Source organism: Saimiri boliviensis, chromosome 3, assembly GCF_048565385.1.
Source record: "Saimiri boliviensis isolate mSaiBol1 chromosome 3, mSaiBol1.pri, whole genome shotgun sequence".
Lineage (NCBI taxonomy): Eukaryota > Metazoa > Chordata > Mammalia > Primates > Cebidae > Saimiri > Saimiri boliviensis.
The window spans coordinates 167,347,139-167,360,392 of NC_133451.1; the positions used below are offsets into that span (position 1 = coordinate 167,347,139).

A 13,254-nucleotide genomic window follows, 5' to 3' on the forward strand; every position below is an offset into this window, starting at 1 on the left:
TAACCTGTATATTTATGTTACTTACTTGGTGTTGGAGATACGGAGTGCTAATCATTCCTCTCCCCCCGCTTTCTGGATTCCAGTGGAATAGAAACATGAAATGAGAGTTGAATGGAGATTGGCATATAAGTTTTATAAACTGGGAAAGTGCCTAGCAACTGATAATGCAGGGGTTTGGGAGATGCTAGATTTCCAACAACTTGGATTCAAGAATGTCCAATGAGCTACCTGCTTTGGAAGTTACTCCCCTCCTCTCTCCAGTGGAACATAGAGTAGATCTGAGCAGCGAGATCATTTGGTCTGAGACAAAAACCAGAGAGCCCACTGTCCTTCTCAGCAATCTGTGAGTGGGGCATGAAAGGATAAAATGAAACTGTTTCATTCATTCACTGGTAAAGAACATGATATTTTGTCTCATTGGATGTCAGATTCTCACTGGCTAGATGAGCAAGTTCTCCTTTTATGGAGATGATTCAGTAAGCAGATTCAGAGAGAAATAGAAGTGATTCATCCAATTCCACCCCTCTCAATTGGGAAATAAGCAGTATGACCCTTCTCTTTGAAGAAAAGGAGAAGATTGCAATAATTATTCTCTGAACAATTGTGATTGCAATACATATACTGGAATATACCTACAAAGCAAAATAATTTTGACCAGAAAACAGCTATCAACACATGGTGCTTCTGAGAGTTCATTGCAATTGTGAGTCATCTAGACATCTGCCAAATGAAATAGTAGGCTCGACTTATACATGTGTTTAAGAGAAGAATGCATGTTAATCTTTTATTTATCACCTATCAATAAAAAAGTATATATTTATAAAAAAATCACGTTCTAACCTTGATGTGTTTAAAAGCTAATATTCTGACTTCCATTGTAAACTCAGGAGCCTTTAATGTTTCAGGTTCGTGGGAGTAAGGGAGAAGTTTTGTACATTTTGGATGCTACCAACCCACGGCACTCCAATTGGCTTCGCTTTGTTCATGAGGCACCATCTCAGGATCAGAAGAATTTGGCTGCCATTCAAGTGAGCTTATTTGCTTCTTATTTGTACTATGCACTGTGAGGAGGGATGAATTAATATATAACCTTTACTCCCTGTTTTAGATTTATTTCCAAATGACCTGCTTCAAATAACAGTAACTAACTCATAAAAGCAGAGAAATCTCATCTAGTCAGCATATGTAGGAAAGGGCAAGCCTAGCTATAAACTAACATCAGGGCACTCACTTTATGAGAATTCCTGAGGGAATGAATTACATAGTCTGATATTGTCGCTGGCAGATCTTGCTTTCAGGTACTTTTATTTCATTTAGTGAATGTTTGATAGTATTATTTGTTTGACAGTTTTTTGGTTCATAATACTGTACCTTGTGTTACTCTCTGAAAGAGGCTTTATGAAGAAGGTTTACTTGGGGATATTCCCCATGACTAGGCTTTGAGTTTGTTGGAGGTGGTATGTTAGTCAGGGTTTCCCAGAGAAACCACGGTACAGTAGCTCACATCTGTGATCTCAACACTTTAAGAGGCTAAGGTGGGAGGATCACTTGAGCCCAGGAAGTTAGGGCTGCAGTGAGCCATGATGATGCCATTGCACTACAGCCTGGGCAACAGCAAGACTATGGCTCCAAAAAAAGGAGGATATATATCCTTATATTCCTTTTTTTAATATTAAAAAGATATATACATATATATATATATGGTTGTGTGTGTGTATATATGTGTATGTATGTGTGTATATATGTGCCTATATGTATGTATATATGTCTATGTGTGTGTGTGTATATACATATGTGTATATATATATATATATGTGTGTATATATATATATAAAATAGGGGATTAGCTCACATGATTATGGGAGCTGGTAAATATAAAATCTGCATTGCTGATGTACCAGTTTAAGTCCAATGGCCAGAAGCTGCTGTAGAACCAGGAAGAGCTGATATCCCACTTGGAAACCCATAAGGCAGGAAGAGCCAGTATTCCAGGTTGCAGGCTGTTAGGAGAATTCTCTCTTACTCTGGGGTAGGTCAGCCCTTTGTTTCATTCAGGACTCAGTATGATTGGTTGAGGCCCATCTGCATTATAGAGGGCTGTATACTTTATTCAAGTCTCCTGATTAGAATGTTAATCTTTTCCAAAAACACCCTTACAGAAACACCCAGAATAATGTTTGACCAACTATCTGGTACCCTGTAACCTAGTCAAATTAGCATATAAAATTAACTATCACTGGTGGGAATCATGTTTTATTGAATTCAGTTTCCCAGTATGCTAGCATATACTGCTGGACAAAACATTAGGTTCTGATACAAAGTATGCATTGAAGTTAGATGATCCCTCAATGGAAATTAAGGCAAGAAGAGAAAATGATGCAGTTTTTAGAGGAACCCTACGGTTAGAACACATTGATCTGATGACCAAAAGAGTAAGGAAATGTTAAATTGTGACAGAGAATTGACTGTTTATGTGTAAAAGCTCATCTTCCTGGATCCTAAACTGCAGAAAAGGAAGTCAAGCTCTGGTTGGCAAAAGTAAGAGGGGAAGGGAAAAGAATAAGAAATGAACAGTATTTGAGAATCTATCATGTGCGCTATTCAAGAAGCTTCATATACCTGTGGTCATTCATTCATAGAAATTCTGATAGTTTGACAATTTGTTGAAATTACACTGATTTCATTCAATTCTCAGTCTAGAATCAACAGCAAGAATGAAAATTCATAGAATCAACTTTTCAAGTAACTGGAAAACAGTCATCTAGACTATTTAATTTTCTAATGTCATCTAACCAATTTTTTTCAGTACAAATAAGTATTAGATAATCAATGTGATTAGTGTCCCTTTTTGTATGGATACATGAGAGATGACTCTTATCAAACTGCTGAGGTGGGATGGAAAATAGGATCTCTGATAGCCAGATATATTCAAGCCACATTTCCAATTATTCATGGTGGGCATTGATCCAACCACAAGTTTAAACTGATCTTATTTTTTAAATTAACATGTAGATATTATTTTTTTCTATGTATTTATATATTTTTTCATGGCTTTCTGAGGCAAACATCTCATGGGAACATTATTTATGTCAATATTTTAATTTACAGATTCAGTTTGTTTCTTTGTAAATGTTACTATTATCAAAATTGCCTATAGAGCCATGAATTTACCTTAAGCCAATCCACTGTTTTGGTAGGTTCTCCATCATTGTGATTGTGGAGAATATTCTTTATGCTAGATTTTTTTTTCTTTTTCTGCATAATGATTTTAAGCCTTCCCCAAATTCCTTCCATTTGAGAAATGTCTTCCTATTGTCTGTTATTTCTGTAGAATCAGTAGGTCTCTTTCTTTGCCTAAACTTTCAAAGTGTTATGAGTTTCGTCTTATATTCCCTTAGGTAATCCTTGCTTAGGCGTTCCCCTTAACTGAATATTTTCCTTGTGATGATCCCTTTAGTTAATGGAAAACAATGTCAGTAAGTGTTTATACCTTGATCTTTCACCATTTTCAGCAATCACATTGTCTAAGACTTACAGTTTTTATGTTCATTTAGTACATTCAGTGCAGTACTTTCCTTCCTCTATATCAACTGTTTTTTTTTTTTTTTTTTTTTTTGAGACGGAGTTTCACTCTTGTTACCCAGGCTGGAGTGCAATGGCGCGATCTTGGCTCACCGCAACCTCCGCCTCCTGGTTCAAGCAATTCTCCTGCCTCAGCCTCCTGAGTAGCTGGGATTACAGGCATACGCCACCATGCCCAGCTAATTTTTGTATTTTTAGTAGAGACGGAGTTTCACCATGTTGACCAGGATGGTCTTGATTTCCTGACCTCGTGATCCACCCGCCTCGGCCTCCCAAAGTGCTGGGATTACAGGCGTGAGCCACCGCGCCCGGCTGTGTTTTTTTATTGAAAGAAAATGTAAATCACAAAAGATGACAGGTACTCGAATAAATTGTTAACGACTTAACAAGGGGAGTGAGGTGGGATTAGAAAAGGACTCATGTAACTGGAAGGCTCACTGAAATTTTACTCTTGAATTAGAATCTAAGTATGTTCAGAGGCTACTCTGAGAGGCTTTTGGTGCAGAGCAGTGACAGTGGCTTCAATTTCTTTCTTTATTATTATTTTTTGAGATGGAGTTGCCCAAGCTGGAGTGCAGTGGCACGATCTTGGCTCTCTGAAACCTTTGCCTCCTGGGTTCAAGTGATTCTCCTGTCTCAGCCTCCTGAGTAGCTGGGATAACAGGTGTGTGCCACAATGCCTGGCTAATTTTTGTATTTTTGGTAGAGATGGGGTTTCACAATGTTGGTCAGGCTGGTCTAGAACTCCTTACTTGTGATTCACCTGCTTCGGCCTCCTAAAGTTCTGGAATTACAGGCGTGATCCACTGTGCCTGGCCTTTAATTTCTTTTAACACTGTTTTGCACTCTTTTGATGGGGATGCCACGCACTGCGACCATGTTATTTGTCATAGATCACAGTAGGGATCTTTGCTAGTTCCCTTGAGGTAACTCTTTCTTATTTTGAACAGTAGCTGGAGTAGAGGATTGCTGAGGGTTCAAAATTACATCTGAGCTAAGGGCAGAGAGCATAATATTTGGGTCACATGGCTGAAAGGGATGTCAGCCTTCTAATTGGTTGGAATGATCTCCTGAAGATTGCATTCCAGAAGCACTGAGTTGGTAAGAAGATCACAATGTGTCCTGCATAACATTATGAATCACTTGCATTCCAAATTGCATCTGAAATTTGGGGTATTCAGGAAATTTTTTATTTGAGCTGTATATCCCAGGAGTGGAGTAAATGAGAAACATTTGTGACTTTGTGGCTTGCTTGGTGGAAAACATCAATACTTGGTCCAACTTTTTTGGACAAGGGATTATGAAGTTGAGGTCTGTTTTGGCAGAAGATTGGAACTCCTTGGAGACATGATTATATGTCTAGTTTTTCAATTTATTTGATTTTAAAAAATTTTCATTGGAAATAATAACTTAAGTATCTGAATTATCAAAGAGTGATCTAATAAGAAAACAGTTCTTCCCATATGTACACTTTTCAAAATAATCATTTAACTGTCTGTTCGGACTTCTGAAAAGTTTACAACTATGACTAGAAAATTCTAAATGTGAAAGTTGTGGCTTAAAGTGAACTAAAATGTTCTTAAGCCCATAAGAAGTGAGTGATTCTTATTAAATGCTAATTTTGTTGCACTAAAGGAAAACAATGTATATGTAGCTTAAAAATATTTCTGACCTAGTTAGTGTTTTTCAGACTCTTAAAAATTTCTATCTTTTGTTAGAAAATAAATATTTAATACCACTTACACTTGAAATTATTAATTCTTTGAACATTTCAGAGATGGAGTGCTACAGCTCATATTCTTAAGCACATATTTCCAGGCATGTCTTTTCTGGGACTGTTTGCCATACATGATCAATTTACATGAAAAGGTAAAAACATTTGGGTCCTCTTGCACTTCATGAGGGGTATCAGGATGTGAGGATGGTGTAAATGAGGTGAGAAGGCTCTGGGTACTGAGCTGAGATATTCTCACAGCTCTGCCCCAGTTCTGATGTCAGTTTAGAATCTTCATTACCAGCAGTTATTTTATCACAGATTATTGAACCTCCTTTCTCTGCCTTGCCTGAAGATGGACAGTCATAGGCAATGTATCCTGGGGTCTTCTCTGGAGACACGTGAAATTTAAATATGGAGAGCTGGCAAATCACATGTGGCTCTCTAAAGAGAAAAGCAACGTTGTTTTTCAAGCACAGATAAGACATTTTCCATTGTCACTAAGCTACCAAGATCCACAGGAATAATAAATAATGTTGATACAGAATTCAGCAGTACTAACTAAGCAACCAACAAAAAGAAGTACCAAAAAGATTTATTACTTACATGTAAAATTATGGTGTCTTCCAGTTCTCTATCTTTCCTATTTCTGTTTTTTTCTACCAGATTTATGCAAATGGCATTTTTACCATATTTTTAAGAATCTTTCACAAAACGGTAAAGTACAACTGCTAGTGATTTTCTTCAAAAATAACCTAAAAAATAACATTTAAATAACTTGCAGATAAATATTCTAATAGATTACCTTCCAGTAAGGTACATCTTTGTGTTTTATTAGGGTAAAATTTTAAACTAAAGTAAAAATGCAACCAATTAGTCCTGTGAGATTTTAAATACCTTCCCTACTTTGGCCTTATGTCAGGGAATTTTATTACTTATCAGTATTATTTTTGTTAAGTTTGTAGTTTATTGACGGGGCAAATATGTATTTGTAGAAATATCGTTGTTATATATAGTGGTAAAGTTGAAATCTGCGTTAATCCTTAAAATGATAATGATGGTAGCTAACATTTACTGAATGCTTACTGCATGCCCGTAAGTAGCTATTCATTTATAATGTATTTATTAACTATTTACTGTGATTGTATGAGAAAGATATCATATAAATTTCATTTTCCATGATCAGATAAGGATACTGACCCACAAGAGAGTTTAAGTAACTTGCTTGAGACTGCATAGCCAGTGAGTGGCTGGATTGAACTTCAGCCCAGGGTATATGTCTTCATTATCCACTCTTTTAACCCCTCTGTTCTAATACCTTAGAGTTGAGATACTGTTTAGAAAGAAAACCTTTCATGTTTCTGAACTTGGTATTAGATATTTTTGAAACTGCTGAACATTTCTAAACCAGGTTAATTTTAGAATATATATTTTAAGTTATTTATATTATGTGTTCCTTGATTTTTTATGTTCCCAAACTGTCCTTTATTCATTATAAAGCATTGCACCTGCTTCTTCTTCATATACAGGTCATGCCTAGGTAACATCTATTCTTGTCTCTTTTTTCTTTTGTCTCCTCTCGCCTTATTTTGGTTGCTAGCTAACATGCTAAAAATGTGAAAAGGTGACATTTAGATCTCTTGAAATTATTATAATGGTACACTGTAGTAAGATTTCAGAATCAGAGCCTATCAGGTTAGGTGTAGAGGAAATTTTTAATTAGGTGGGACTTTCTGTGCCTCTCATCCCAGAAACCATGGAATAAGTTTCCTTTTCTACTTCTGTTGAAGACCAACCCTGCTTCCCAGTGTCTATGTCTCACCCAGCCATAAAACAGAATCTTTTATAACCTAATCTTTGACTAATATGAAGGTTCTGTCCGTCACTTTTATTAGAGTGTGACTTTTGAGTTATTTTTCAGAATGACTTTCATGTAGCCTGCCTTATGTGTATGTATTTATGGTCATATTAGTTATCTATTTCTTGTAACAAATTTATTTCAAATTTTAACAGCTTAAAATAACAACCATGCATTATTATTTTATACAATTTGTAAGTCAGGACTTTAGATGCAACTTAGCTGAGGATTCTTGGGGTTCTGGTTCAGGGACTTTCATGAGGTTGCAGTCAAGTGGTCAGCCAGCAAAGACTTGATTGAAGTCTGAAGTCTCTGAAGACTTGATTAGGGCTGGAGATTCTGTGTCAGTGGTCTCTCACATGGCAGGAAGCTTCAGTTCTTCACCACGTGGGCTCTCTCTAGGGTTGCTCAAGACATGACAGCCTGCTTATCCCAGAGAGGGTGATGAGAAAGTGAGAGCAAGAGTGAGGGAGAGAGAGAAAAGGGGTGAGCTGCAAACTTTTATAACCTAATCATGGAAATAACATTCCATAGCATCACTTCTGCTGAATACTGTTAGTCACATAGGCCAACCTTGGCACAGTGTGGTCAAGGACTACATGAAGGTCTGGATAGCAGGAGTTGAGACATCCCAGGGGTTGAGACATCCATTTTCAAGCCTGGCTATAACAGTGATCAGTGGGGAGAATTTGCTTTATGGAAGGATGGAATAAGCCTAGAGTGAATGGAAAAGGCAAGCACTTTATATAGAATCAGAAAGAATGCAGAACCTAACACAGTTTGGATAATATTAAGAAAGGCAGTTTTAGGCAGTAGAAAGAGCATGAGCTTTGTTGTCTAAAGAACCTGAAGTAGATTCATGGCTCTGACTTTTGCTGGCTGAGCAAGTTACTTAACTCCTTTATTCAAGTGATAGCTGTGGAGCATTTGTTACGTATCAAGCTCCATGCCGAGCACTGGAGATACTGTGACTTAAAAAGATGATCTAGCTCTGCCTCCATAGCAGTAAAAATGCTCTTTAAAACCACTCTTCTTCATGAGTTGATTGTAATAATGCTTACCTCATTGGATTTTTGTGAGGATTAAATTAAATGAGGTAACATATGCAAAGCACTTAGCCTCTACATACCTGGGGATGCTCTGGGTTTCATTCCAGATGACTCCAAGAAAGTGAATATTTCAGTAAAAGAGCATACCATTCTTGGTTTCACAGTGCATGTAAAAGTTATATTTACACTATACTGTTGTCTATTAAGTGTGCAGTAGCATTATATTAGTCTAAAAATGCACATACCTTAAAGAATATTTTATTGCTAGAACGTGTTAATGATTATCTGAGCCTTCAGTGAGAGAATCTTTTTTTTGGTGAAGTGTCTTGTGTCTTACCTTGATGTTGATGGCTGCTAACTGATCAGGGTAGTGGTTGCTGAAGGTTGGGGTGGCTTTGGTAATTTCTTCAATAAGACAACAATGAAGTTTGATGCATCAATTGATTCTTCCTTTCACAAAAAGTTTCTGTGTAGCATGCTTTGCTTTTTGATAGCATTTTATCCCAGTAGAACTTCTTTAAAAATTGGAGTCAGTCTTCTCAAACCCTGCTATTGCTTTATCAGATACGTTTATGTCATATTTGAAATTCCTAGTTGTCATTTCAATATATTCATAGCATCTTCACCAGGAGTAGATTCCATCTAAGGAAACTACTTTTTTTGTTCATCCATAAGAAGCAACTCCTCATCTATGCAAGTTTCTTAATGAGGTTACAGCAATTCAGCCACATCTTCAGGCCCCACTTCTAAGTCTAGTTCTCTTGCTATTTCCTTCACATCTGCAGTTACTTATTCCTCTCTAGTCTTTAACACTTCAGAGTCATCCATAGGGTTGGAATTGACTTCTAAACTTCTGTTCATGTTGATATTTTGCCCTTATCTCATGAATCACACACGTTCTTAATGGCACTTAGAATATCAGTCCTTTCCAGAAGGTTTTCAATTTACTTCGCTCAGATCTACTGGAGGAGTCACAATGACAGCAATAGCCTTATGAAGTGTGTTTCTGAAATAATATTTCAGAGTCAAAATTTATCCTTGAAAGGAATCTCTCAAATGAGCAGGAGTTCTCAGCGGTGGACTTAAAATATTCAGTAGACTGCGTAGTGAACAGATGACAGTGCCGTAGGCAGAGTAGATTTAGCACAATTCCTCAGGGCTCTAGGATTTTCCAAATGGTAAATGAGCATTGGCTTCAACCTAAAGTCACCTGCTGCATTAGACTCTTAACAAGATAGTCAGCCTGTCCTTTGAATCTTTGAAGCCAGGTGTCAACTTCTACTGTCACTATGAAAATTCTAGATAGTAACTTCTTCCAGTAGAACTATTTCATCTACTTTGAAAATCTGTTGTTTAGTATAGCCAGTTTCTTAATTATTAATATCTTAGCTAGATCTTCTGGATAACTTTCTGCAGCTTCTCCATTAGCACTTGCTGCTTCACCTTGTGCTTTTATGTTACAGCTGTGGCTTCTTTCCATAGACCTCATAATGCTGCTAGCATCCAACCTTTCTTCTGCTGCTTCCTCATCTCTATTAGACTTCCTAGAATTGAATAGAGTTAGGGCATTGGTCTGGTTTGGGCTTCGGCCCAGGAGAGTGTTCTGGCTGGTGTGATCTCCTATCCAGACCACTCAAACTTTCTCCATATCAGCAATAAAATTGTTTCAGTTTCCTTATCATTTGTGTGTTCACTGGAGTAGCACTTTTAATTTCCTTCAAGAACTTTTCCTCTGCATTTATAACTTGACTGGCTCAAGTGGCCTAGCTTTCAGCCTGTCTTAGCTTTTGACATGCCTTCCTCATAAGCTTAGTCATTTCTAGCTTTTGATTTAAAGTGAGAGATGTGTGACAGTTTCTTTGACTTGAATACACAGAGGCCATTGTAGGTTATTACTTGACTTAATTTCAATATTGTTGTGTCTCAGGGGATAGGGAGGCGTCAGAAGGGGGAGAGAGGTGAGGGAAGGGCCACTGGTAGAGCAGTCAGAACACACACATTTATCAGTTAAGGTTGTCACCATATAGGTATGGTTTTTGGTGGCCCCCCCCAAACAATTACAACAGTAGCACCAAAGTCTCCTGATCACAGGTTATTCTAACAGATGCAATAATAACAACAATAATAATAAAGTTTGAAATATTGCAATCTTTTTTTTTTTGAGATGGAATTTCGTTCTTGTTGCCCAGGCTGGAGTGCAATGGTGTGATCTTGGCTCATTGCAACATCCGCCTCCCAGGATCAAGCAATTCTCCTGCCTCAGCCTCACAAGTAGCTGGGATTACAGGCATATGCCACCATGCCCAGCTAATGTTTTATTTTTAGTAGAGACAGGGTTTCTCCATGTTGGTCAGGCTGGTCTTGAACTTCTGACTTCAGGTGACTCTTCCCTCCTCAGCCTCTGAAAGTGCTGGGATTACATGCATGAGCCACCGTGCCTGGCCAAAATTTTCAAAAAGTAACAGAGACATGAAATAAGCACTTGCTGTTCGAGAAATGGCTCTGAGATATAGCTCAATGTAGGGTTGCCTCAGTCCTTCAATTTGTAGAATATGCGATGTCTATGAAGCACAATAAAGCAAAGTGCAGTAAAACAAAGTATACCTGTATGTGCTGATACAGTAAGCTTAAATTTTCATTATCACCACTCCTGCCCGGTATGTAAATTTTGTCTTTATAATTTCATCTGTATATGAAACAAAGTAAAATCTGTTTTATTTCTTAGAAAGCTTTTGCAAAGCATCTATTATAATTTGATGCATGTAGAAAACTTCTAATTATCCAGTACTCAAGAGACAACCTGCTGTGTAGTGACTGAATCGTAGTGAGCCTGCCCCACAGTGGCGGCAGTGGCTTATATACCCTGCTACTGAGCTCTTGCATGGGAAGCATCCTCTTAGGCCACTTGAGTACTGTTTTCTGTGGATGACATTGTGCTTGCTGTGGTCTGTGGCCACTCTCGGCTTTGGAAAGATAAGGACTTTATAGACACAAGAAATGCCCTGTGGGGAAGAAGTCTTATTGTACTGTGTGCTGAGATCTTTATTAGATGTAGTGGTTTGGTGACCCTAGGGATAGGGTTAAAATCCTTATGATTATATGTTTGTGCCAAGCCACTTTTCAGCTTTTTTAAAGACGAAAGTTTTGTGCAGGCTGATTCGTTCTTTCTTTCTTTCCTTTTCTTCTTTTTTAAAGGCAGGATCTCATTCTGTTGACCAGCGTGCAGTGGCATGATCATTACTCATTGCAGCCTCCATCTCCCAGGTTCAAGGGGTCCTCCCAAGTAGCTGGGACCACAGGCATGCACCACCGTGCCAAGCTACTTTTTAAATTTATTGTAGATATGGGGTCTTGCATTATTGCCCAGGCTAGCCTTGAACTCCTGTGCTTAAGCAATCCTTCTGCCTTGGCCTTGCAAAAAAGTGCTGGGATTATAGCCATGAGCCACCATGCCTGGCCTATAGAGCACCTTCTGTGTGCTCATTTATAGTGGTCTTGTGCAGGACATTGGCATTACATTAAATTAATTAATTTATTTATCTTGAGACAGAGTCTTGCTCTGTTGCTCAGGTTGGAGTGGTGCAGTGGCACAATCTTGGCTTACTGCTACCTCTGCCTCCTGGGTTCAAGCTATTCTTGTGCCTCAGCCACCTGAGTAGCTGGAATTACAGGTGCACACCCTCATGCCTGGCTACTTTTTGTATTTCTAGTAGAGACATGATTTTGCTAGCCGTGTTGGCTAGGCTGGTCTTGAACTCCTGACCTCAAGTGATCCGCCCGCCTCAGCCTCCTAAAGTGCGGGGATTATCGGCATGAACCATTGCACCCAGCAGACTAATTTTTCTTATAGAAATCCTCTGAATTCTGCCTGCTCTCAGATGTTCATTCAGAATGGATAATGCTGGGTATTAGAAAGTCATGTCCCTAGAAATCATAGCCTTATGGGGCTCATATTCTGTATTTGTTGTTGTTGTTGTTGTTGTTGTTGTTGTTGTTGTTGTTGTTGTTGTTTGAGATGGAGTCTCGCTCTTTCATCAGACTGGAGTGCAGTGGCACAATCTCAGCTCACTGTAACCTCTGCCTCCTGGGTTCAAGCAATTCTCCTGCCTCAGCCTCCCAAGTAGCTGGGACTACAGGCTCATGCCACCACACCCAGCTAATTTTTGTATTTTTAGTAGAGACAGGGTTTCTCTATGTTGGCCAGGATGATCTTGATTTTTTGACCTGGTGATCCACCCACCTTGGGCTCCCAAAGTGCTGGGATTACAAGTTTGAGCCACTGTGCGGCCATGGGGCTCATATTCCTTCCATATTTTAGTGACCTAGCAAAGCCTACCACTGTAACATTAACCAAAAGAAGGCTAGAGGGCTGAAGAATGTTTGTTTCTAATTGATTTGGGGATTTTGGTTGTGACAGGATTGGTGATAGTGAAAGTATGAAGCAGAACTGAAAATAGAAATTTTGTGAAATTGTCCTGGGGGAAAAGTGACAAATCTTAAATTTCATATTTAAATCATAGCATTTAATTTAAAACTTTAAAAATTTAAAACATTTTAAAAATATTTAATTTGAAATATTCCCAAGACTTCCAGAATTGAAATCCAAAATACTTAATAGCATGATGACACTTAGCTAAACTATGTATTTACATCATTATCTCCATCCTTCGGCTGAGTTTCTCAAGAACAGCATCTGTTTCAGTTATGTTTGTTTCCCGGTGTTCATTTCATCTAGTGGGGGCTCAGTAGGTGCTTGTTGAACTGGCTTCCTTTGGCAGCTCTTCTGCCTCTTTGCTGATGTGGTATACCTAGTTGAATGTACGTTGTCAATTGGGAAAAGGCTTACATCTGTTTCCTTTAAAATAACAAAAAACAAGTGCTTCCACTTGAACTCTGGCCTGCAGTATATGTGCATGTAAGTATTTGGTCTGGCAAAGTGTCACATTTTTACTCTCTGAGTGCTGAGTATGTACTTGTATGTGTGTACACATTTCAGTCTACTGTTAAGTAGTTTTATCTAAGCCAGACTGCTGTGCAGCCAACAGCACCTC

General features: G+C 38.3%; 1 protein-coding gene across 4 annotated transcripts in view; it reads left to right on the forward strand.

Moving 5' to 3' along the window:
- Positions 1 to 13,254, forward strand: part of PRDM5 (PR/SET domain 5) — a 215,679-nt gene that overhangs the window by 64,857 nt on the left and 137,568 nt on the right. For all 4 annotated transcript variants that reach the window (XM_074396953.1, XM_074396954.1, XM_074396951.1 and 1 more), the window contains exon 3: positions 906 to 1,028. In XM_074396953.1, coding sequence (XP_074253054.1) covers positions 906 to 1,028 — 123 coding nt within the window. The remainder of the gene's footprint in view (positions 1 to 905; positions 1,029 to 13,254) is intronic.